This window comes from Rissa tridactyla, chromosome 2 (assembly GCF_028500815.1).
Source record: "Rissa tridactyla isolate bRisTri1 chromosome 2, bRisTri1.patW.cur.20221130, whole genome shotgun sequence".
Taxonomy (NCBI): Eukaryota; Metazoa; Chordata; class Aves; order Charadriiformes; family Laridae; genus Rissa; species Rissa tridactyla.
Genome location: NC_071467.1, coordinates 4,914,753 through 4,937,750, shown reverse-complemented (window position 1 = coordinate 4,937,750; position 22,998 = coordinate 4,914,753). Strand labels below are relative to the sequence as shown.

The following is a 22,998-nucleotide window of genomic DNA, read 5'->3' as shown; positions in this document are numbered from 1 at the left end:
AGCGCGCTAGATGCAGCGCATTCATTTCTCTATCAACTACGGTTGTTACAATTCTGCTTCAGCCACATCTTCTGAAAACAGAAAGGTGATCCACCTGTAAGTGCTGATCAAGATGCGGTGGCAGTGTTTCCTTCCAGGGTGCACTTGAGACCAAAGAAATTCCATCTCAGCAACACCCACCTACTCGGATGCCACACCTGGGGCTGGGAACAGGGCAGAGCATGCCCTGCATCCTCTCCAACCCCAAAGCCCTGGAAATCCCTCTGCGAATATGCACGTAGACAACACATCCAACTGAAGACATACCAAGATAAATAGGCAAGATAAACAACCTTTCTTTCTCTGGCAAATGCGTGGCTCCATGCACATTTCGCAGGAGACCACTGTTTGCACATTCATAAAAACCGCCTTTTTTTTTTTTTTTTACTTTTGGAAGAGAAGCATGTCTTCAGTATTACACCAAGGAAAAAAAGGGGTAAAGGGAGACCGCCAGTTCTTTGAAATCCAAGAAAGCATTTCCAAGAATTGAAAAGCTGTGCTTGAATCCTTTGCAGAGCACAGACTCATCCCTCAAAGGAAACAGCTGTCTTTGAGGGACTAAACCCATCCAGAATAAACAGAGGTCCACAGCCAGCAGTTCTCCTCAAAGCAAAGCCTACATATAGGCACACTGCTGTCAGGGTTGCAGATATTTCAAGTCAAATAGCAAGGAAACCATACTTTTAGTCTAGACACTTAAGACACTTTTACAGAAAGGTAATTCCTATTCATCTGAGCTTAACAATGAGGTTTTTAATGAAAAGAGTTTCCTCTCATGATCGAGGATTTGTGTACAATGTACACAGCTAAAGCACTGCTTCCACTCTTAGGAAGTCACATAAGATTATTTTTTTTTTTTAGGGAAAAGGGCCTTTCCTCACTTCTTGTCAAACGCGTCCTTTCCATTGAGAAAAGCAAACTTGACTTTGTTACAAACAGATGATGTTAGAAATCACAAATCAGGAAAGAAAATTCCATGCTTACTTTCCCTTGGTATTAGTACATTCCACAAAGTCCTCCACTTTACCAGCAGAAATACCTTAAATTGGCTCTTCTGGAGATTTCAGACCAAGTCTGTCTTCCTTCCAATACTGGAAAGGTTCCTCGGCTACCGTTCCAGAAGCTGTGCTAACCAGGGAGTTGTCTTGAAAAACCTTTTTTTCTTTTCCTTTTAATTGCAGAGCTGTCTCAAAGACATCCACCTCTGAATATTCTTAAAGAGCGCCTTGGAAAGAAGTCAAAAGCCAAACCCAGCACCAGGCTCCTCCTCAGTTTGTAATTCAGAAGAAATGGAAGCTCTATTGCACACCATCTCCCCCATAAAAGGGGAGGGGGCGGTTAAAACTAAGGCGTAAAAACCTTAAAGGCTATTTTAATCCTAAATTATTCGGCTTGGTCAAACAGCAGTCATTCCAATGGAATGTAGACTTGTACTCAACAACTGTTTATGGTTTCTAAAATAAATGTCAGGATATTGTAATACACCAGTGCTAGATCTTCACTACGGAGTACCTGCACATTCAACAGTCATTGTCCCAGTTTCACAAAATAAAACAAGAACTACATTTGTTAAAAGAACAAAGTTTAACAGCAACCCATCGCAGTCTTCTTTATTAAGAAAGGAGAACAATACAAAAATCCCATTACTTTTACAAAAATATCCAATTAAGTGTGGATATAAGAAAACTAAAAATTAAGGCAAGCCTCAAATAACTGCTACTTGCCTGTTCTTTTGATCCCGCTTTTATTAAAAATGACACATTTCTGCTTAAAATAAGGATATGTAACTCTGCAAACTGAACTCAGCACTGAATTTCTTACAGTCCCTGTAAGTTTTGGATCCTTAAAGCCCATAACCACAGGTATTTCTGAGCTGGAGAAACCCAAGATGTAATCTCTGCTTTTGTTTTCTCAAGTTTCTACATACTTCTTTGGAAAGATAACCTCAATTTTAAGTACCATATAAAGAATCCTAGACATCCGTCCACAATAGAGGCTTGCAAGGTTAAAAACATTCTGAGACATAGTTTTTCTTCCCTTGTACCAAGTAACACACTTTATGAAACAAATTAATCATGTTAGATATATATCAAACTGCTATACTTCAGCCAGGGAGCAAAGATGTTTCAAGTGGCACCCAAAAAAAACCCTATTCCTGGTAAAATAAATGTATGCCATTGATGATAATGATTCCGATTGTTGCACCTCTAATCTGTCCATTCACCAAGTTATCCCTGAACACAGATGTGAGCTTATTAAATTGACAAGAGACAGATTTTTCTGATCATCACCAATGAAAACCCTTGAATTTCAGAGGTCTATGACCACTGTCACAAGATCTACTCCACTTAGGAATGCTGTTAGGTCTTATCACACACAGCCATGCGAGAAAACAAACAGGAGGAAAGGAAGAGAAAACTCTTTAGTCTTTTTTACTTGGTTTTCATTTGCAAACTTAATAGTGGGCAGAAGGAGACAACAGGTCTCCTTAACCCTGACGACTCTCTCCCTTCAGCAGATTGGAATCACGGTGTAGTGGAATCTGAAGTACCGTGCAGAGAATACAAACGAGAATACAAACGTTGGAAGGAATGAGCAGATGGGAACCTGCTTCTACACTAAGAACCTCACAGAAGAAAACAACCCCGCACACCACCTACCACCAGGCAAGATTCTGCTCCAGAAGGAGAATCAAAAAACAAGCAAACCACAAAGTTCTAAAAGCATTTGACATGTTAAATTGAGCTTTGTTGCAGTTTAAATACCGCAACACCTCAAAAATTGAAAGAGTAAGTGTAGCAAACGGTAAGTAAAGGTCTCAGCATTAGAGAGTAGTTGCTTCAGAATAACCACTGTTTTTTCATGCACACATACATCTCCACATACCTCTAAGATTACAGATACTTAAAAGTTATTCTTTAAAAAAATCCCAACTTCTGATTCTTTCTGCATAGACTCACTGAAGGACCACATTGTACAAATACAGGCAGCAGGTGACTACCAGGGTGGCAGGGGGGACAAAGGGACTTACTGGGGGAGAAAGGATTCTTCAGCTCAATTTCCTCATACTGGGGAGGAATGAGTTTTCAAACAACTTTTTTTTTTTTTTTTTATAAAAAACTCATGTACACATTACATTTTAGTATTTTCAGCATGTAAATATACACATCTTAAATTTAAACATGTTATTTTTAATTTTTTTAAACATGAAAAGTGTCATTTAATGTCACCACCCCTGCCACGAGGCGTCACACAGGCTCTGGGGGAGTATGAAGTGGTAAAAGCCAAGTGACATGCATCGGTAGCGGTATCCAGATTGATAACCACTGTTCTAAATTTCAAGTTTCTATTCTGCAAAAATGGGAAGAGTTCTCATGTCTTTAAGATAATACACAATCATAAATCAGTGTTTTTTGTTCTCAAGGGGAGGTGGCACCACTTAAAGCTTTTTCAGAAGTTACTTACAATATACAACAGGTAAAGATCCTTCTAAAATAAACCGCAAAACTTCTGTGTGTGTTTGCTTCCAGACTTTTACCTCCCATTTTTTGAACACGAAGTTAACACTTAACCTAAAGATGGCATAAGAATGCTAAAGCCAGACTTACTCGGACATCAGTAGCATCTCCATGCCGGATAATGCTGGCCCACGTTGTCGGTTCACTGCTATTTTCAAAGTAGTGAAAAACCTTTAAGACTCGTTCCATGGCCCCTGGGGAACGCTCCATCCCAGTACTGAGGTGCGTCTTTGCACTCGAACTTGGTGTATGATTCAAGTTTGGATCAAGGTAAGCTGCTGCCATGGTTTTGCTAGATGCTAGGTATCTGTCATATTCTAGGAAAGAGAAACAAAAAATAAATTAATGTTAGTTATATCTGAATCGTACACTGATTCATGCAAAGCGCTTACCAGAAATCCATAAAGACCCATTTTTAAGGGACATTTAGTTGCCTTTTTTGGAGTCCCCTCCTAAAATAGTTATACACCTACAAACATAAAAAACCTACCCAGACGACGACCAGAGGAACTGGAAGCCCCGCAGAGCAAGTGATCCAAATTTAAACAACACAATCATTAACAAAAGTGGTACCTTTGGCAAGACTTCTTCCTCTAGTTCCTCAATGACTTAACACAGGCCCCTGCCAAAGCCTTCAAGCTGGAATAGAGCCTTCCAGTTTTAACAGGAGCTCCCATCCCCACAATCCGCCGAGTCTGGTCTTGCAATAGCCCTCTAAAGATCAGCATAGGGAAACCCTGACAGCCCCCAGTCACCCAACTGGAGGTTCTCCACTATGAAGCCGCACACCAGCACCAGGCTCTCCCATTTAAGGCTCAGACATTGTCACATCACTCGTTTTTTTGCTGTTTTGGGAACTAGTGTGACTCAAAACCACCCAGAGATAAATTCGTTATTTGCCAAGGAACCGTTAGGAACACCACTGTCCCTCCTCTCATCAACTACTAAATAAGTGGTTAAGTTTTATCACCGACTAGCCCAACTTCCAAGTGATTTCCAAGGCTGGTGGCCAAAGGACCATGGTATGAGCCTGCCTCTCAAAAAAAAACAGAAAAAAATTGCCTCTTGGCTACTGCTGCAAATTAATCAGCCACAAGCAGATGGTGTCTGAGAAATCAGCGCAGTACCAGAGAAAAAGAGCAAACAATACCTCCTCCCTCGCCTGACACAGTCTCCAGCATCATTCCAGTCTGCTGGCTGGAAAGAGCAAAGAACTGCAGGGCTTTGCTCCAGGGCTTGGACAAGTGCACCGAGATTTCTGTACCTCCTCCTCACAGCGAGCAGCCAGCAGGGAGACGGTTTTGGAAATCTGGAGACGTTAAAAATAAAATAAACTTGATCTTTTTGGCATAGAATGCCTTTCTGGTAGTAAAGCTGGCCTGCGCAAAGAGGCTGGAGGAGAGTGAAACTGCTGTAAGCAGCACTGCTACTGAACGCCTGAGCCTTCGTCTGCTTCCCTGCGAGGCAGAAGAGAGACCCGTGCTTCCAGCTGAGCTCCTGTAACGCCTGCCTGTCCCTCAACAGAGCTTCAGCCACCGACCTGCCAACCGCCACCGTGCTTTGCCCACCTCAACCTGCCACTCGCCACGGTGCTCTGCCAACCACAACCTGCCACGGCGCTCTGCTGATCTCATGTCACCTTCCACTCTCAGGGAACAGCGGCGGTAAGTGACTTCAGATTCATAAATCCCCAACGGTGCGGACTAAGGTGAGATAATCCCAAGGTCCATATGCAAACATTTATTAGTTTCCCAAAATGGTTAGTACAGGTCTTAAGTCCACAATAATTGGTTAGGTATATACCAAATTATGGCAAACGGTGAGGTATGCATTGTGTTACTTAACAACAGGTATACGACTTATGGCAAGCACTACTTAACAACTCTAACCGTTACTTAACAACTGTAAGAGAAAAGAGAAACTGAGGGATAGAGAAAGGAAAAGACGGAGAAAAAGAGATCACCAGTTCTGGTTCCAGCATCTTTTTCAGGGAACCTTCCCAGGCATAATCATCATCTTTCTTGGAAAAATCTTCCCAAGTACAGTATTCTTTCTTGGGAAAAATCTTCCCAGGCATGATCTTCTTGTTTCCTCTCTGTAGGGGCACTTATTTTCCCCTTTTATGTTTGCTGAATTAGCACGGTCCACCCCCCTTGCCAAGGACTGCCTCGTCTCAGGTTTCTCCCTTCTCCCAGGTGAGGTGTAGCATGATTTGGGTGGAGAGACGAGTGCCACAGTTATACATGTTTAGCATGAGCTCTATAATCTTCATTAGCATATGCAGGGTGTGTGCTTTCATATGCATTTCACAGATGATGAAGTAAAAGTCACTTATCGGACACAATGGCCTTGAGAACTGAGAACTAGCAAGCTCACCACACCAGCAGCAGAACTATCCTGTCTTCACAAGGCAGTCAGTCCTCCCACGCTTTCAGGTGCCTGAAGTGTTAGCCTTATCAGTTCTTTGAAGGTCAGGCCTGCATTATATATTTCCTTCAGCGTGTTGGAGGCATTCCATTGAAGGTTTGGAGGGCCTTCTGCCCCTCATCACGGAATTTACAGGCCGTCTCTTATACCTCAACCCGCCACTGTGCTCTACCAACCTCAACCTGCCACCCACCACGGTGCTCTGCCGACCTCAACCTGTCACCTGTCCCAATGCTCTGCCGACCTCAACCTGCCACCGCCATGGTGCTCTGCCATCCTCCCTGACAACCAGTTCAGGAAGCTATGAGGAAAAAAGAGAAGAAGGTGATTTGGTTTTCAGGGTTGGCTCAGTTTTATACCACATCTGCCCGAAGTAGTTCGCCATGTCAGACACGCACAGAGGAAGACAAGTAGAAGCAGCCGGTGGTGAGGGGCAGTGCAGGAAGGTCTCCCCTCCAGCAGCAGCCTCCCATCACACCAGTTCACCGGTAATGTCAAACCACAGCATGAGCTCAGCTAACAGGAATCCAGAGCCGGGAATATCAAGGCTTGAAATCTCCAGGCTGCAGATAACAACATTTGCTAGAGGCTAAAACAGGACTTGAAGTCTAACACAAGGATCTTAAGCATCTACATAATCCAGGCCCACAAGATAAAGAGGAACCAAACAGCCCATCTGTGCAGTATGTCTTTACCTCCTGAATAAATGGTTGAATTCATCATTAAGATTGGTGGTCCTGGGTCAGACAAAAGGCCTCTAATGCCCTGCCCTCAGGGAAGATGGTAAGAGCAGGCCAAGGAGATGTTTCTCCCAAACATTCCCCCAGTGCCTGACCCTTGAGGGACCTCCCCCACCTTCCAAGTGGAGCTCAGTTTCATATCCCTGTCTGAAAATTCTAGAAACCATTATAGCCTTTGTACCTTGCTCTATTGTTCTCTTTTCTGGCAATCAATACAAATGTATAAAGCCAACCTTATGCCCATGTTAAAACCTTTCCTCCTGTCCACCCTACACCAACAGATACAGACCTGAAAACGCAGAGAAACCCTCAGCAACATTCCTCTTGACCTATACTCATCACTTGTGAGCTGTTTTCATGGAAAACTTGACTTGAAAGTTGAAGCAGCTATAAAAGTCTCCCCTGTGGCAGATGACATGACCGTACACGCTCCTAACTGCAGGGCTCCTTTCCAGGAAGGTTAAAATAGCCGTGGTGAAACTCAAAATGGACGCAGGGTGCGGAGTTTCATCAGGTCGAATCTGTGCAGACAAAGGCCTTCAAGTAGTGCAACTGCTCGGAGGGAAATGGCAGTTTTCAAGTCCAGCTTCTGCATCACACTTTAGCCCTTCAGAACAACCTACCGCACCTCAAAGTCACTAGTAAAAATGCTAAGCTTTAGTTCAAGCTTACGTACACAAACAGCAGGAAAACTTGCTAGAAACCAAGGAAAAGGTTGCCCAGAGAAGCTGTGGCTGCCCCATCCCTGGAGGTGTCCAAGGCCAGGCTGGACGGGGCTTGGAGCAGCCTGGTCTGGTGGGAGGTGTCCCTGCCCAGGGCAGGGAGGTGGAACTGGGTGATCTTTAAGGTCCCTTCCAACTCAAACCAGTCTGTGATTCTATGAAATAAGTAATTTTTTTAGTAAAGGAGAACTAAAAGAAAGCCTGCTTTAATATTAATTTGCTGTATTCCATCCATTTAACATACACACTCATCAGGTTTTATTTGGCAAAAAAAAGAACAGGGAGAAAAGCTACAGGAAAATACCAAAGCAAGCATTTAGAAGATGTCTGGCCACAGGCTTAATATGGACAATCTACGTCCCTCGGGAGCAGCAAACAGAAAGCAACAAGAGACATCAGTCTCTACCCACAGAAGTGCTCTCAGGCAGCGTGATTTCAATGGACAGGCAAAACGCTATTACAGTTTTTTTCATATTCATCACACTGAGGAAAATGTGGAATTAAACATGGGACTGACTGTACTGGGTACAGGGTACTGTCAGTTTGCAGAAGGTTTTACAGAACAGAGGTTTTTAAAGGTAAAACAACCTCCTGTGCAAAGCCAGAAAGGCAGTTTTCCTTTGGGTTTTGATCATTTTTGAGTTTTTTACAACTTCTTCAAAAAAATCCCAAGGCTTTCTTTATGAGGTACCAAAAGAGCAATAAACTTGATAGCTCAAGTTATAGAAACCCATGCCATATCTCTGGTTATGGGCATATTAACATTCCCATTAATACCAGCTCCTGGGTTTGAGTTTATAGTGTGACCATAAAACTCTGCTCTGGGCCAAAACTTTGTAAAACGTAGCTGCTCTCCACGCAAGGATAGTTCAATAACTATTTTACAAGACTTGCTTGGTTGTTTCAAGATACAAAGAACGCTTAAATTACAAGACCTGGGTGCCTACTTGGGTTCTTCTAAATTAAAACCAGACTGGTTTATAATCCTGCCATTACAGATCCCAGTTTAGAACAGCGGCTTTAGTTCTCTTTGTATTAAACAGGCAAGTAGCACGGAGCCCAAACAAGCTACAGTCAACTAAAAGAAGGTAGATTTAGACTAGATAGAAGGAAGAAATGTTTTATTCCGAGGGTGGTGAGCCCCTGGCCCAGGCTGCCCAGAGAAGCTGTGGCTGCCCCATCCCTGGAGGTGTTCAAGGCCAGGTTGAACAGGACTTTGAGCAACCTGATCCCTGTCCCTGAAGACTAATGATGTAAAATCAAGTCTGGTCAAACTTGTTTGTCCACAAAGTTGTGTGCCAGCTAACCCTTTGTGCTTCCAAGAATAAAGGCTATTGTTCTCCAAATGCTCACGCTTTACAAAAACCACTCACATTTCTCAGTACTGGAAAGATTTATTCTAAGCTTGGGGAGCAGAGTGGAGAAAACCAAACCTGGCCTCCTGATATTCAGCAGCTCTGTTAAGATGACGCAGTTGTTACCAAACTATGGTGTGTGTTATCGTTCAGATGATTTGCTCTACTGTAGTGGAGTAGCTGAAGTTTAGGAAAGCATACAGGAAACAGTTAAATGAGATTAAAAGATAAAGTTTTTCAGAAAAAAATACAAAAACCAAACCAAGACCAACACCACTGCACTTCACAGCTTCTCAAGTGAATTACAAGAAAGCACCGTTGACCTTTCCTGTGCTCCTTTCTGCCTTTACACAAGTCAGTTTTGAATATCTGCCATTTTCACTTTAGGTACCATTTACATTAGGAAACTTTAATAAAAGTTGTTTTAATTTCTCAAAAAACCCACAAAACGATGAGATAACTAATTGAATCCTTCTAGAATTCTGTTTCCAAGTCATTTGCTACTCAGTGTGACTCCTACCAACACATCTTACGAGCGCTGCATATGACCTGTATTTGCCAACTACATCAGGAACAAAGTCAGTATTACGACTTCCAGTACAAACAGTCAAAGTCACATTTCCCTACCAGCACCTAGCACTTAGAAACTAAATCATTTCCACTAATGAGAGTCAAAAAAAATTAAAAAAAATAGTTTAAATTCATTAACTAAAAATTGATTAGTCAACTGATAGAAATGTTAAAGTATTCTCATAAGGGAAATCTTTTCAACACCAATGTCTTCAATGTTAGCAGTTGGATAATCTATCATTGGCAGATGGCCAACAACACAGTGTTTAACAAGTCCACGTGACAAGGAATCAAGCTGTAATTCTTGACACTGTGACTTCATATTGTCCTTCGTAGGTATGATGAAGTTTTAGAACGTTGCCCGATCTCCATATTCCGATCCCTATCTCAGGATTGACAGCATCGCCATCAATGAAATAGTGCCCCTTCTATGTTGCATTTCCACAAAATACCTTGGCACATCTCAATTCAAACGTATAAAAATTTATATAAATCTGTAAAAAAAAAATATAAGAACACAGTAAAAAAAAAAAAATCAGAGTTCATTTCTTCCTTTGGATCCTGGTGTAAAAAGACTTAATAACTTCAATATTTTAAAGTATTTTAAAAGAAATAAGAGCCTTTAGGTTACTTGCACCCTCAATAAACAATGCTGCTTTACCAGAGTGACTGGCTGGAAAGCAGCTTTGCAGAGAAGGACCTGGAGATCTTGGTGGACAGCAAGCCAACCGTGAGCCAGCAACATGCCCTTGCAGCAAAGAACCAGCCTCCTGGGCCGTTAGGCCTTGCCAGCAGGTCGATGATCCTTCCCTTTACTCTGCACTGGTGAGGGGCATCGGGAGCACTGGGCCCAGTACAAGACAGACATGGACATAATGGAGACAGACCAATGACCACAAAGGTCATTTGGGGATATGAGCATCTGTCGTACAAGGAGAGGCTAAGAGAGATGGGATGGTTTGATCTGGAGAAGGGAAGGCTCAGAGGGATCTCACCAATGTGTATAAATACCAGTGAAGACCGAGCCAGACCGTTCTCAGCGATGCCCAGTGAGGACACGAGGTTAATGGGCACAAAGTGACAAACAGGAATTCCTACTTAAGAGAAAGCTTTTGCACAGGTGGGTAAGCACTGCAAGAGGTTACCCAGAGAGGTTGTGGAGTCTCCATCCATGAAGATATTCAAAACACAACCAGACACAGCCCTGAAGAACCTACTCCGAGCAGGGGAGTTGCACCAAACCAGCTCCCCAGGTCCCTTCCAACCTCAGCGATTTTGTGATTAAGAATTTCTTCCACACTCTAAATTCCTTAGAATTATCCATAATGCATCTCCCATCAGACATTAAACGTCTCATGAATTTCAAGCTCAATCCTTTTTCACAGTTTACATTAAATCCTGCTGTAGCTCACCTTGCAAATATTAGCTTGTCTATCTCATCCTCACAGAAAGTAAGGATGTTATGTACAATTTTAACTAGGTACCCCATGACAAAGCTTGTATTTTCATAAGTCTGTGTTAAGAGTCAGCACATTGATGACTTTTGGTATGTTGTCTCCTGATACATACATATATATATATGTATACACACACACACACATATTTATCATAAAATCTGGTCCCAATGCTTGCTGTTGGACATAAAATGCATGACTTGCTAAAATCCTTTTTAGCAGCACTTAAAAGACATGTTTCTTCTACAAAAAAGCAAAGTGGTCAAAGCACCCCCCCCCAGAAGGCATACGCACCACAGGAAAGCATCAGCGTGCACACTTGGCGTGCAACATGGGGTTTTTGTGTTTACCTGTTCCTAACATCTTTTTTCATCCTTAAGTCTACAACCTTAAACGTCTAACATCAAGAAAACCATTAGGTTTGTGATTTCAAATTAGGGACAAACATAGAAAGAGATCATCACTTTTGCCTTCAAAAAGTGTCAATAGTTTCAGCTATTTCTATAAATCACATTGGAAAGTCCCTGTTTATCTCCTCCTGAGTTTATTTTTCTTGTTCTCTTTCTTTTAGCTAATGCTGATGTTCAAAAGCAAAAGAAAAAAGCGATAATCTTTTGTTCCACCTTACACACCCTTCAGCTATATTCACTCTTCTTGGTCATACTTGCTACAACGACAGCCAAGAATGCATTTATTTCTCCTGTTGCCTCCTCTCTGACCCCCTCCTGGTCGCTGCTCTTTCCCCATTCCTCCAGATACGTACGTATTTTTAAGCACATTATTTGCAGTCAAAAGCATTTATCAAGGCCCCCAGGTCAAAGTATAAAGCAGCCGGATCAGCCACATTAAAACAATTTAAAAATTTAGTTCTTAGTATCTATTTTAGTCTAAATTAACACATCGAATATTTCACTATATCCACATGAAATGGAAAAACAGCCTGGTACTGGTAATTTCTCTGACTACTTTTTCCCCAAGGAAATATTGCCTAAACAGTTACTAACTCTATGTCTCAATAAATTTCATGGCAGAAATACATAGTTTTTCTTTCTTTGCAGAGTTAAGTATTTTAGAAACACACCAGAAAAATTCACATGAAAGGATAACACAGACCAAAGTCAAAACTAGTTTAGGAATGCAAGTTGCCAAGATGGGAAAATTTATTTCAATTATATCAATGTTTTAGGAGATTAAGCATTCAGAGGAGCACGAAGGAGGATTTTGTAGGAAGAGTGAACTACAAGAGCCATATGAACCAAAGCAATATGACAACCTTGGGCCTGTTAAACACAAGGCAAGTATATCTCAGCAAAAATCAATTAATAAATACATACATCACCTAAACTAATTGGAACAAGGGCACGTTCCATGTACAGCTGCTACTGATGCAGGGTGTTTTAAGGACTTGTAAGTCCCCTTTGCTCAGTGCTGCAGAAGCAGCAGCCTGTTACCTGGGTAGCTCCGCACCTTGGGATGGAGAGAGAGAGAGAGAGCAAAAAGTTTCAGAGCACTGAAAATCAGCTGAACTATTTGTACTGCCAAGCAGGAATTTAAATTTACCAAGACATCTTGCACTCTGGCCATCCCGAGACATTCAAAACGGTCCCCATCCTTCACACTTCACATCCTTCCCCCACAGGAATAAGTCCTGACATACCTTAAACGTTCAGTTTAACCCAATTTATTGTAATATTGCGTAATCTGCGCTACCAGCAATTCCCTCTGGAGTTGGCACCAATTTCTATTTTTAACGTTAAAAAATTTAATAATGAGGAAACATCAGTTGTGTGGGGAATACAAGGAAATCAATGTCTGTACATGGTTAAATTAGAACAAGGTACCCAGCTAAGATACTTACTTCATTTCTCACTAGCATTCTGAACCTTGGCACCGCTGAAATCCAAGTAAACACCACCCTCCCCTTCCATCTTCTGTTGCTGATCTTTGGAATTTCTCTAGGAAGCTGCAGAGAATTACCGTAGTGCGGTTTTCTTTAAAAAGGCACCACAGAAGTGAGCAAATAAGAATTCTGCATTTTTAAAATAAAGGTTAAAATAAAAGTCTTTTTATTTTGAAATTGCACCACTGGTTGGCAGCAGCCCTACCTACGAACACCAGAACAAGAGCGTGAAGTAAGCCGCGTGAATTCAGTTCTTCTTTTTTTGCTCTCTGAAGGCTCTACACAGCACAAGCTCTTTCCTGAACAGCCTCAGAAGTAAACAGAAGCAGTGAGAGTTTATTGTCTTTCCAGAATAGTAAAAACTAATTAGAATTAGTGATAATGCAAGTATGGGTCTTAAATTAAACACTAGAAGTGCCCGAAACTAGAGGCAGCTAAGGAAAGTAGTAAGGTGTTCTGGCCACGCGCTATCACAGCTCAACACATTTGGGTTTGGCTACTATTTGACCCTAAACCTGCCTTCCCTAGTTTTACATTACTGAATGTTTGTATCATCCCAGCCCTGTATTTCAAAACATTCAACTTCACAGGCTTTTAATTTTTGATCCCCTTTAGTACAGTTTCAACCGTGTTTGTGTTATCCCTGTTTTTCACGAAAACCAGAAGCAGGCATGGGATGAAAAGGCACCGAAGTGCCCAAGAGGAACAGAGCATGACAACAGTGGTCACACGTCATTGTGCTGCACGACAATGGCTTATTACTAAATTCAACGACCTGTAAAAAGTTTTATTTAAGCCTGTTCTCGCTCAAGTGTTTTCCAAAGCCAGTAATTACAGCCTCTATACAGGTAGAAATAAAGACTAAAGTGATTCTTATTCAAATGACCAAGTGGAAGTTCAAAGTAGGCTGACCCTAATAATTCTCCTCATCACAAACTTTTTGAGATTATGCTTCTGAGTATCTCCACACATACAAAATAAATAAATAAAAAAATAATAAAAAAAATAAAAAAATCAGTGATTTCCATAGTTGCGGTTGTTGGAACTGGGCATGTACCATACATCTCCTTGCATCCTCACATGAGATCCCGAAGAGCAGAATAAGTCGTGATATTCCCTTGGATCCCCTTAGGAATCAGAGCTCTTGGCACCTCAAGACTCCAGCCGTGTTTGAGGACCTAAACACCAGCCACATCATTCTTGAGCTAGACATCCATTTCTCCTAAAGTCTCCATCTACTGCACCCAAAGACAGAAGAGTAAGCAGAATTAGCTTAATTAATAGAAGCACTACCTTCTCCAATTTGGCATTTGATTTAACAGTCAAGTCAAAGGCATGCTACCTGGTGAGAAATCAGTTGGTGGTCTCCAGCATACACGTACCGACACAATCATGAAACTGGCACAAGTCCAAGCCTCTACGCTATGGTGACTACTAAGCCTCAGTCCTCTGGTGAAGTCAAGCTAGGAGCAGATAGATATACACTGTATGGCCCATTTTGATAATTTTATTTAAAAAAAAAAAACAAACACCACAAAAAACACCAACAAAACTTGATATAGCCTTAAAAAGACAATTTAGAACACTTAATCCACTCAAAGCAGTACATCAGGGCCTTCTCCAGACTTCTGGAGACAATTCCAATGATTCCATATTGCTTTGTGGCAGAATAAGATTTATGGATTCTCTACCACTGCTTTCATCCTAAGTGTATCCTCTTGACAAGCTGTGTAGGGCTGAATCGAAACCCAGGACCTCTGCCCTTTCAACTCACCATCTCACTGCAGCTGGAGTTCTCCCTTGGACATAGTCCCTGTCCCCACAAAAGCAGAGACTGCTGCTCTGTGCACTGCACATCTACCGGGAGGGGCATCCACTGTCTTTCTTCTTTTTAATACCCATGAAGTTTTTGCTACTCGTTGCAGTGGGTTTTTCCAGTGAATGCTCCATTAAGTCTTTGACGAGACACACCAACGCTGAAAAGCTCTGAAGACCCGAATCATCCAAAAAACACCCTTGGCCCTCGTTAAAAGCGTTTTTCAATCCTTAACCTCCAATCTACTAATATAGAGCTACTGAACCTTCCTTGAGTTTAGTCTGATTAAAGCAGCATGTTTAATATACTAGAGCTCCTGAGGTTCATCCTTTGCATTGTACTGAGAAATAAGGAATTCATTAATTCCGTCACTTAGGCAACTTGCTAAAGACATAAAGGGAGTTCAAATGGGGGTTTCCTCAATATCCAGTAAATGGGGACAGAAAACAGACAAACGCTTACCCAACAACTGATTTTAGAATAACCACTTTTTTTTCCTATAACCATCTCTAGTATGTATGTCAGGATCAGTAAAAGATTTAGATTTGCATGAGACAAGCCATCAAAAAGGCTAAGAGTTCTGCGTTGAACTGTAACAGCTGCAACTGGACCATTCTATTTCCAATGAGTTGCTATTTCCTTAAGTTTTTAAACAAGGGGGGAAAAAAAGCTGTTCTTAAACCAGGTATTACCCAGCCGAAATACATTCGCTTCAGGGCTTCATTCAACACCGTTCTCTGAAAGAGAAACTTAATACTTCAAAGGATAAGATATTGGTCTGTGGCAGAAAAATCAATTGGAACCCAGAAGAGATGGGTTCAATTCCCCTACAGCAAAACGAGTTTTGTTATAATTAAGCTTCATTGGGTTTGTCACTTCACATTGTGGAAGAAGTCATGCAGGAACATCTCAAGAAGAACTGATCGTAGTACATGTGGCACTGTTTTCTTCTCTCCTCTGCCCTCTCATGATAGGGGGCATCAAAACTCTGCCGTGCTTTGCGATGGGTGGGCCATAAATACAACTCGGCCCTTGCCACAACCAGCTTCAGCCTGTTCCATTAAATCAGTTTGTGTGGTTTCACCTAGTCCATCTCATCCCACCCCAACAAATACAGAAGTTTATTAGTTACTGCCAGTTACCTAATTTCAAACAACTTGGTATGGGGTCAGAAATATCAGGTAATTCAATTGCTGCACATTTTCGGGAAAAAAAAAAAAAAGTCAGTAGTAAAATTCAGTCCTCACATATTTTTTGACAGCCCGTCAGCTGCCTAATGAGCACAAACGTGATGAAGGATCTACCAGCACTTGCATAGGTACAAAACCACCAGTGTGTGCTGTCCCTCATCATGCCAGGGTACCAAAGGACACAAGGGATGACTGTTGTAACGTCATCATGGTCAAGAAACTAGGGCAGACCTGGAGAAATCAAGTAAGCAGGTTTCACTACCTCCACAAGAATTTATTGCATCTTTTTATACTACATTTGATCATGGGTAGGCATTAAGAAGACTTCTAAAGATTAAATGTTACTTTTTAGTGTATTTTTATTCTATTAAATCATCTCCCTGGAAACAACAAATCAACTCACCACCACATCATAGTGATGAAATCCACAATTTGCGTACAACTATCCGACCATTTGCAGAAACAGCAGGCGGTAATAATTTAAGTTGATATTAGACAAACAAGACACCTCCGCAAGCCAACAATACACCCAGAGCTGTCAATCCAATCTTCCTTCAGTCCCTATTAGAACATACAGAAAGATTCGTTGGGGTGCGTGTGTGCTACTTAAACATGTGTAGTTTATTTAAATGTTAAGTTTTACTTGGCCTGAAAACACATTCTCTTACAGAAGGATTCAGTAATTAAAACACCTTTGCACATGAGCTTCAGGAAGCAAAGTGTTTTTATATATTTGCAATCTGTGCTCTTAATGTGTTTAAATTTATTTTTAAATTTATTTTAAAGTAAGTACTTCTTAGAAGCTAAAGAGAAAATGGAAAAACGAGCTCTTTCAACAAGGAGTACATGTGCTTTAACATGTATGAAAACACACACGTTTCTGCACAAAACCAGAATACTACTGCAGTTGTGGTAACACACCCTCCACACTACAGTTTTTTCCACGCAGCAGTATTTCACAGGTCGGAGGCACCGAATGTCACACAAACCCCTACACAAACTGGCACAGTGGCTGGCTTTAGGAAAAATAATGGAATAGAATCATAGAATCACAGACTGGTTTGGGTTGGAAGGGACCTTAAAGATCACCCAGTTCCAACCCCCTGCCCTGGGCAGGGACACCTCCCATCAGACCAGGCTGCTCCAAGCCCCACCCAGCCTGGCCTTGAACACCTCCAGGGATGGAGCAGCCACAGCTTCTCTGGGCAACCTGGGCCAGGGCCTCACCACCCTCACAACAAAGAATTTCTTCCTGATACCTCATCTAAATCTCCCCTCCTTCAGTTTAAAACCGTTCCCCCTTGTCCTATTGTTCCACTCCCTGATAAAGAGTCCCTCCCCATCTTTCTTGTAGGACCCCTTTAGGTACTGGTAAATGACACAAAGGGATAAAATATGAAGTATTCCAACTGAAGGATGCAGTAGTTCACTGCGTTGTTCATTTTAGCCTGAAATGGGGTCCTTCGGGATCACTGTAAATCGGAAGAGGTTCTGTCAGTGCATAGTAAACACCATGGATGGGTGTCAAGTATCTTCAGCATCATACCATCCCTTGCCAGCAGAAAACCCCAAGACGCAGAACAGAACGCCAAGGTCCAGCAGAGTAGAAAAGTCAATGGAATTTCCACCACATCTTGAGTACTGTCCAGAAAGTCCAACTAAAATGATTACAGAGCAGAGCAGCAGCCACGTGACCAGAACCTAAAAAAAAAGCTGAGATTTCAGCGGAGAATTCAATCAATGTTTACAAAATCTGCAGTGATGGATAAACTGAACCCTAAAATAATCCCCTATCAGTTTCAGTCAAAAGATCTTTTCTGAACAGGAGGTAGCAGACAGCAGACTGCGGAGGCAGGTGGTAGCAACAAGTTCAGAAAGGTATGGGCAAAGGGCGCAAGGATGGATATTAAAAGCCTCTCTAAAAGCCTCTAATGCACTGGATGCTGAAGAAACCCAAGGATGGGCTGCAGACAAGAGCCATGCTCACGTGGTCTCCTGAAAGAGTCACAAATAGGAGATGCTGTCAAAAAGAGTGGACCTACTGATGCGATACATTTATTTATTTTTTTTACATTAAGAACGTCCATAAAAGCTTAACCTTTTGCTTCTACTGTTGAAGCTGAAACATGACCCTTAGTGCTTCCAGAAAGTTCAGATGAAAATACAGATATACCAGCATTGCCAGCTTCCTCATGCCTTGTATATTATAGACTTTTTATATATTTATCAAGACGGTAGTTGCCAGTGCGAGATGATGATTTCCAGGCTTGGAAAAGACTGACATCAAATCAGGAAACAAAAAGACGATAAATGACATTTTGATGATTTTTTTGCATAGAACAAATCAGAAAATTAAACAATCTTAGAAAAAAACACATCTATGAATACATCAGAAAAGTCTACACTGTATATTCTAATATTTATAAGGGTTCATATGTTTAAAATAACCAAAATTAAAGATGGCCCATTGGTCATGCAATATTTTCAGAGATTTTTTTTAAAAAGTCAAATATTTTCTTGCACGCAGTTCAAGTTCTCCTGTATATTTTAATGTTTAAATATCATTAAAGGAATTTAAATCTGGTTTCTCAGATCTGTCTCTGTACGAAGCTACAGACAGCAGAATTGATATATGATTACTTCTGAAGAATATATTTGTACAGAGGTTTGAGTTAATTTTTCAAAGGCAACTAAGTTGTCACCACAGGCTGCTGAACCCACTTAATATAACCAATTTGTCCTTGCTGCTGCCAAAACTGCGGAGCTTCCTACCCCTTTCCTCCCTGCCAAGCATTCTTCCCAACTATGCAGCCCTTTATTCCCTTCTCCAGCCTCCTGCTGCTTCTTAAACAGTTTTGGAGCTGCTTTTACTTATTAAGACAGAAGAAATCAATCCAGGCTTCTTTTTTTCTGGTTTTGGTGGGGGTTTGGTTTTGCTTCGTTTGGGTTTTTTCGAAGAGAGGTCTATTTAAATGAGGTGAAGTGGCTCCAAAAAGCTCTAGAAACCTCTGGGGGCAGCACAAAGTAAACAGCACATGGGCAGAAGTAGGGAGGAGAAGGCTTCCCATTTTGGGCAGCTTCAAGCTGGTGTGTCGGCTCCCTCCTCTTTCTTGGACTACATCTTGAGGGGGGGGGGAGAAATAAACACATCAATGGGAGAGAGAAACCATCTTCCTCTGCGCTCACCAAAGGGTTGGAGAAATGAATGAGTTTTGTATTGGCAAAATTGCTTTTTCTTCCAGTACGGCTGCACGAGTCATTTGCTGCCCAAATCTGACAGCTCTGAGCCCCTGATGCCGAACCATTACATAGCATTTACTGCTTTTCAACACCTGGGGACAAGGGGGGCGCAGGGGGGAAGGCAGAGCATGGGTAGGAGAGGAACACTTCCACTATAATGATTAAAGAAGGCAAAAATAATTTGGTTTAAATACTAATATTAAAAATTCAAGTGTTACTTTCGACTTCAACCTTATTTTTTCCCCCCTTCTTCCTTTAAAGCCATTTATCAACTCTTAGCTGGTACCCAGATATGTTGGACCAACTAAAAGGAGAAATTTGAAAGAGACTACGAATCTTTAACAGTAACGTACTGAAAGAGCACAGAGGAATACCCACAAAGTGTCAGCGGGGACAGAAGGAACAAACATGAAGACAGAAGAGGGAAATGCTGCTGAGAAAAATCAAGTAACACCTTCAAGGCAGAGCGAGGGCACTTTTGGGGTGTTCAGCAGCATGTTCAAACATGAGCGAGTCCAGGTTCCTGGCTGAAATAACACTCCCCTTCCAGTGCCTCACCAGGGAGGACCCTGCTGATCTACAAAGCTCCTACGTGCATCTCCTAAAGAATAAAGATGAGCTGTCCTTTAGGTCACCGACAGACCCACGTCATCTCTACTCCTTACCCTGCATACTAAAAAAAAACCAAACCCAACAGAAACTGCAGATGACTGACTTGTTACATCATAATCATGAAAAATAGTGTTTATGGTAATGGCTTTGCTGAACTTAAACGTTTTGTTGCTGTAACAGACTTCAAAAGATTGCATATAACAGACTAAATGTAAGGCCTCAGACACACATTAATTGCGTATCATTAATTTAAGATTATTCTTGTGTTTCCTGACAATGGAGCAACACGAGAAATTTATGTGGTAGTGATTTCCCAGTTTGAAGTGTCTGTAAAGTGGACAATCACAGCTGCTCTAATATCCAGTGTTCTTTTGAGATACAACTATCTTCTAAAGAAAAAATGAAAATCAATCAATCTGATGCTGTTCTGCCACATACACGCTGATGTATTACAAAACATATGCAAAGGAAGAAGGTATGGAAAGTCTATTTGTGAAATATCGAACACATTCACAAAAGCATATCCAAACTTCATATCTCTAGAAACTTTTACTATTAAAAACTGAGGCATCTCCTGACTTTTGGGTTCAGATTAGACCGCGGACGAGATGAAGGCCTTGAAGGCACAGTCTGAAAGGAAAAAAATATATAGCCTAATTACCTAATTTACTCAAAACAACTACAGTTCCCCTTTGTTTAGGAGCAGAGCGTTTACTAACAGGTTAGACAGTAGTTCTGGTACTAGAGCAGGTTTCACCCTTTGATAAGTTCTTACCAATGAAATTCTTAATTCCAAAAACTGGGACATGGGCAGAGGTGATGAAATTCCAGGGGAACAGGACAGACAAGTCAGGCTGGTTTGCACCTGATACAAGGGTGACCTGACAGTGATAAGCACCTGTAATTTGCACCACAATCAACAAAGTATCTGATAGTTAACTATCATGGCACCATCTACAGATCTTCAGCCAAAGCTGGTAGAAGCACATTACCAGTTAAAAGCAACTTTTTGGGCAGAGACCATTTGAACACAAGATGGAACAAGTAACTCCCATGAAGTGTAAAGGAAAAAGGTTAATTTGAAATAGGCCTGGCACAGTCAAGAGCAGCACACTTAACCTTGAATTATTCCCCACTATTTTGTAAATGTCAAAGTATGGTTTAGAGAAGATCAGCATTTGCCTGGAGGTTGTAGCGAGGTGGGGACTGGTCTCTTCTCCCAAGTAACAGGCGACAGGACAAGAGGAAATGGCCTCAAGTTGCACCAGGGGAGGTTTAGATTGGGAATTAGGAAAAATTTTTACACTGAAAGGGTTATTAAGCATTGGAACAGGCTGCCCAGGGAAGTGGTTGAGGCACCATCCCTGGAGGTATTTAAAAGACGGGTAGACACAGTGCTTAGAGATATGGTTTAGTGATGGTTTTTGTCAGTGTTAGGTTGATGGTTGGACTGGATGATCTGGAAGGTCCCTTCCAACCTTGGCAATTCTACAACAAACGATTCCACTACATTTTTAATCAGCTACAGAGTATTTCATTAAGTGAAGGGAGTTTCATAGACAGCAGGCACTCAAAGAGGAAAACCTCATTTAAAATGCAGTTATATTCTTCTGTCAAAGCCAACGCTTCTCCAATGATGGATACCGAAAAGAGGCAATCAGAGAAGCAAAGAGGAAAAAAGCCAAGTTTGTCAAGCTTCAAGAGCATTGTCATTCCACCTGGCGGCCACGGCCCTGGGACACCACGCCCCCGGCAGCACTGTGGGACCTCTGCTGCTGGGCTTTGGGAGATGTAGTGCCAACATTCCTTCTATGCAAGAGTAAAACCTGAGAAATTAAGAGTTAATAAGATTTGCTCCAAGAGAAATGAGCTACTATTTCCCGCTCCAGAAGGAAATTAATTTTCCCCCTTTAAGAATACTTTGCTAATGTGAAGAGCAGCAGACTCGACGAGACGGCATGCCTTACTCTACCCCTTCAGCTTTAAAAAATAGACAGAAAAAGAGCAATCTCCCCCCTAAACAAACACCCTCAAGCCACCATCTTTCACTTACTGCATTTAGAAAGTTTTAAGAAAGAGCAAATTCCGATTCATTAATGTGCAACACTAATTCCTCATTTAAGACATCAGTTAATAAAGAGACTGAAAACATCCCCGTTCCACTCTTCTTGTGACAAATGTCTTTTTCACAGCAAGAGCTTCAGCTGCGCAGACCGTGTCACTGCTGTACTTGAGAGCAGAAGCGAGAGACGCATGAAAAGGGTGTTGCTGTAAGAAAAACCTTCAGGAACAGACACTGGCATGTTTCTTCCCCGCAGAAGTGGCAGCAGAGCCCACCCCCATTTACTCACTTATTTTAATGATCCCCTACCTTGCTCTTCCTGAAGGAATTTTTAAACATTTCTTCATTGGAGCTGAGGTTTCTATGGCCAACTCCAACTGTGGAAGACCTTCCTCACCCCCAATCTGTGCTCAATATTTTTTTTTAAACTAGACAACTGAAGATTCTTCTTTTTTTTAATTGACCACAAGAAACTCGCACCTTAAAGATTTCAGAGATGAAGACAACTGACCCCCAAACTAAACAAAAACTTGTTTCAGTTTCTATTTACTTCACATTTATGATGTACGAGGATATTTGTTAAAAACACCTCGTACCCATTTTCCCCTGCACACAGCAATCCAGTCATTTTAACAGTATTTAAAAAGGAGAGGACTTAAAAAAAAAAATTAAAAAAACTTTTTCACTGGTGTGTCTGCCTTTGATTGTTTCATTTTCTGTCACCTACAAAATACTTGATATAAAAGAAAGAATCTGAAGTTAGAGATGATGCTTTTATATAACAGATAAATGTCCAGTAAAAAAAAAAGATTCAACACTTTATCCCTCATTTTCCAAACGTAGGATGTAATTTTAGAACTGGATTTTTTCTTTCGGAGTTTAAATTTAAAAAGAGGATATAATGCTGCACAGCATATATTCCATCTTAAACTTACAGATTTACCCTATGTTTTCTTTTATAAGGCATTTAACAAAGGTATATACCAATATAAGGTATTTACAAAGAAATTTTGGAGAGGGTTTGTCAATTCTTCCAGGACATCTTCCAGGAGAGGCTTAAATTCCTTGTTTGTTTATTTTAATGCAACAAAATTAAGATTAAAGAGAGATACAACGAGTTACTTTGGGAATATTCCTAAGAACATGTTGTTTTGACAGAAAGCTCTGAACTCGTAAATCAAGTTATTATAACATTTATATAATCTACTCTTACACGCTAAACAAAACATTTCACAGCGATAAACCAAACAGCATCTCTGTGGCCTGAAAGGAGCGAGAGGAAAAGGGAATGAACACAAAGAAGTAGCAATCAAAGCCAGAAATAACAGTCCATCTGAAAATTCAGTGCCAAAT

The 22,998-nt window shown here is 41.3% G+C and overlaps 1 protein-coding gene across 8 annotated transcripts in view; it reads right to left on the bottom strand.

Annotated features, from left to right (window-relative positions):
• The window catches only part of PTK2 (protein tyrosine kinase 2), a 230,891-nt gene that overhangs the window by 135,560 nt on the left and 72,333 nt on the right, over positions 1 to 22,998 (bottom strand). For all 8 annotated transcript variants that reach the window (XR_008464916.1, XM_054191983.1, XM_054191984.1 and 5 more), the window contains one exon: positions 3,648 to 3,874. Coding sequence is in view for 7 of the 8 variants with exons in the window: in XM_054191985.1 (XP_054047960.1) it covers positions 3,648 to 3,874 (227 nt within the window). In the remaining variant the exon portion in view is untranslated. The remainder of the gene's footprint in view (positions 1 to 3,647; positions 3,875 to 22,998) is intronic.